The sequence below is a fragment of the Alligator sinensis genome, unplaced genomic scaffold, assembly GCF_000455745.1.
Source record: "Alligator sinensis unplaced genomic scaffold, ASM45574v1 scaffold1065_1, whole genome shotgun sequence".
Lineage (NCBI taxonomy): Eukaryota > Metazoa > Chordata > Crocodylia > Alligatoridae > Alligator > Alligator sinensis.
Window position 1 is genome coordinate 415769 of NW_005842812.1, and position 3373 is coordinate 419141.

Below are 3373 nucleotides of genomic sequence, written 5' to 3' on the forward strand. Positions count from 1 at the left end.
TCCCCCAGGATGACTCCCTGCTGCTCCCCCGCGGGGGGGGGGGGGACCTGGCCCAGCGTCTGGCTAGGTAGGAAAGCGCTCTGGGATACCGGAGGACCACTCCCTGTGTTCAGCCGCCCTGCCCATGTGACCTGGGTGTGGGGGGACCCCAAAGCAGGGCAAGGCTGTGGCCTCATTGCAGGGAGTGGAGGTCCCAAGCCAGACCCGTGGGGGGAGCCCGGCCCTGGTCACAGGCAGGTGCAGTGGTCTGCTGGCCCTTGCTTAGCCCTGAGCTTGCAAAGCACCCTGGGATGCTGGGGGACTGCTCCCCTTGTTCAACCCCCTGCCCATGTAACCCCCTTGGGGCCTGGGTGTGAGCAAGGTCATAGCCTCGGAGGGGGTGGAAGCTCCAGCCAGACCTGTGGGGGGACCCTGGCCCAGGCTGGGGGGTACTTGAGGCAGGTCCTGGGGGTGCCCATGCCGCCCCGGTGCCAGCATCTGCCACCTGCAGAGATCCTGGCTGGGGGCGTCTATATCGAGAAGAACGAGCAGCTCTGCTACGTGGACACAGTCGAGTGGCGCGACATCATGCGGGACCCCCACGTGCTCCCCGTCGTGGGCAACAACAGCCACAACTGTGAGTGGCATCCCCCCCAGCTCTGGGTCCTCCCACAGCTCAGGACTCCTCCGTTCTTTTCCTGCCAACGAGCAGGGGAGAGAACAGGGCCAGGGGTTGGGGAGGGGGGATGCCGGAGGCCAGACACCTGGGTTCGACCCCTGGTGCTGGGTGGGGAATGGGACAAGGGGTTGGCAGAGGGGAGCCCAGACACCTCGGTTCAACCCCTGGCATGGGCCCAGGGATGGCAGGGGCCAGGGATGGTCTGGGTTCACACTCTGGCTGAGGCTGGGGGCTTCTCTCCACCAGGCACCCCCTGCCATGAAAGCTGTGGAGGACACTGCTGGGGCCCCGGCCCTGAGGACTGCCAGAAACGTGGGTACCTGCCCGGGGGGGGGTGGGAGGCAGCCAGGACAGGGGGTCTCAGGCTGTGCCCCCCCATCACACCCATCCGTTCCCCCTCCAGTGACCAAGACCATCTGCGCCCCCCAGTGCAATGGGCGCTGCTTTGGGCCGGCACCCAACGAGTGCTGCCACGACGAGTGTGCGGGCGGCTGCACCGCCCCCCGCCAGACTGACTGCTTCGTACGTACTGCGTGGCTGTGTCCAGCCGTCTGTCCCTGTGTGTTTTGGGTTGCGGGGGAGGGGGTCTGTCTGCCCCTGTGCCCTGTATTAAGCCCAAGGGTCTCTCTGCCCACCTGTGCCCAGGTGCGGGGTGGGAGGGGTTGTCTGTCTGTCTGTCCGTCCCTGTGCACGGAGGGGGGAGGGGGTCTCCTTGTCTGTCCTGGGTGCGAGGGGGAGGTGTGCCCATGTGTCTGTCCTGGGGTCCCTAATCCCTCCCCCCTCCTCCCAGGCCTGCCGGCACTTCAACGACAGCGGGGCGTGCGTGCCCCTGTGCCCGCTACCGTTCCTCTATAACAAGGTGACCTCCCAGCTAGAGCCCAACCCCAACACTAAGTACCAGTATGGCAGTGTCTGCGTCAAGAGCTGCCCACGTGAGTCACAGGGCTGCCCCGGCTGGAGGGTGGGGGGAGATGGGGCCCGGCTATGCAAAGGGTGGGTGTTGTCACCATCTGGGGAAACAGAGGCACAGGGTCTGCAGCTGCACTGCTTGCCTGGGAGTCACCCAGGTAGAGCCGGGAGAGAACCCAAGTGCCTGGGCTGCTGGCTCTGACCGCTGGACCCCACTCCCCCCACAGACAACTTCGTGGTAGATGGGAGCTCCTGCGTCCGCACCTGCCCCTGCGACAAGATGGAGGTGGAGAAGAACGGGCTGCGGATCTGCGAGCCCTGCCCCGGGCTCTGCCCCAAGGGTACGGGGTCAGGAAGGCAGGCAGGGAGCCCCCAGGGAGTGTGGGGCCAGGACAGGGTGGGGGCAGAGAGAACCCAGGCATCCGGGCTGCCTGCGCGGGCTGGACAAGCAGGCCCCCGGGGCGCAGTGCAGAGGGGCAGGGCCAGGGAGCGGGGGGTCTCGGGGGTGCTGCTCATGCCTGTTGTCCCCTAGCCTGTGAGGGGACGGGTGCAGGCAGCCGGCACCAGACAGTGGATTCCAGCAACATTGACGCCTTTGTCAACTGCACCAAGATCCTGGGCAACCTCGACTTCCTCGTCACCGGGCTCAACGGGTGAGGCCCATGGTCCCCCCCCCAACATGCGGCTGGTGCTGGGGTGGGGCCCAGCCAAACTGTGCCCAACTGATGGAGGAGGTGTTCCCAACCATGGAGGGGGGTCTCCGTATCCCCAGGAGGGAAGGGGGGGCTTGGCTTGGGGCCCCCCCTGATTTGCGGTGCTCCTGGCAGGGACCCCTGGCACAACATCTCGGCCCTGGACCCTGAGAAGCTGAACATCTTCCGGACGGTGCGGGAGATCACTGGTGAGCCAGGGGGAGCAAGGCCCCCGTGACCTGGGGGGGCAGGGCTGGGGGGTCCCCGGGGTGCTCTGACCCCTCCCCACGATCCCCCAGGTTACCTGAACATCCAGTCGTGGCCCCCGCACATGAACGACTTCAGCGTCTTCTCCAACCTGGTCACCATCGGTGGCCGCAGCCTCTACAAGTGAGTGGGAAGCTGGGGGGACCCCCCACCATATTTGGCAGGACCCCCCATCCCTGCCGGAGGCTGGCATGGGGGGCTCCCATGCCAGACCTTGTTCCCAGGCATGGGGGCCGGACCGGCTGGGGGTGGGAACCCAGGCGTCCGGGCGAGCGCTGACCCTGTGCCCGCCGCAGCCGGGGCTTCTCGCTGCTGATCATGAAGAACAAGAACGTGACGGCGCTGGGGCTGCGGGCGCTGCGCGAGGTCAGCGCCGGGCGCGTCTACATCTCTGACAACCGGCGCCTCTGTTACCTGCACAGCCTCAACTGGGCCCGGCTCTCGCGGAGCCGCGAGGACCTGGAAATTCGTACTAACCGGCCCCGCGCCAAGTGCCGTGAGTGCACCAGGCCGGGCCAGACGCCGGGCTCCAATCTTGGCTCAGGGGAGCAGGGTGGAGCAGGGAGCCCAAACCCCTGGGTTTTCTCCCCAGCCTGAGAAGGATCCGGGGCTGGTGGGGTTAGACCTGGGAACCCGGACACCAGGTTGTGTCCTGGCTCAGGGGAGGGGGTTGGAGCAGGGCACCTGGGTGCCTGGGCTCCGCAGAGCAATGCCAGTGCTAACGCCTGGTCCCTGCAGAGCAAGAAGGGAAGGTGTGCGACCCGCTGTGCTCCAGCGACGGGTGCTGGGGGCCTGGCCCTGACCAGTGCCTGTCCTGCTTCCACTACAGCCGGGCTGGGGTCTGTGT

General features: G+C 67.0%; 1 protein-coding gene across 1 annotated transcript in view; it reads left to right on the forward strand.

Annotated features, from left to right (window-relative positions):
* ERBB3 (erb-b2 receptor tyrosine kinase 3) overlaps window positions 1–3373 on the forward strand; it is an 11094-nt gene that overhangs the window by 1251 nt on the left and 6470 nt on the right. The window contains exons 3-12 of the mRNA XM_025191369.1: window positions 491–616; window positions 905–970; window positions 1062–1180; window positions 1449–1590; window positions 1795–1908; window positions 2100–2220; window positions 2395–2468; window positions 2559–2649; window positions 2823–3022; window positions 3265–3373. The exon at window positions 3265–3373 is cut by the window's right edge and continues 48 nt beyond it. Of these exons, the coding sequence (XP_025047154.1) occupies window positions 491–616; window positions 905–970; window positions 1062–1180; window positions 1449–1590; window positions 1795–1908; window positions 2100–2220; window positions 2395–2468; window positions 2559–2649; window positions 2823–3022; window positions 3265–3373 (1162 nt within the window). The remainder of the gene's footprint in view (window positions 1–490; window positions 617–904; window positions 971–1061; window positions 1181–1448; window positions 1591–1794; window positions 1909–2099; window positions 2221–2394; window positions 2469–2558; window positions 2650–2822; window positions 3023–3264) is intronic.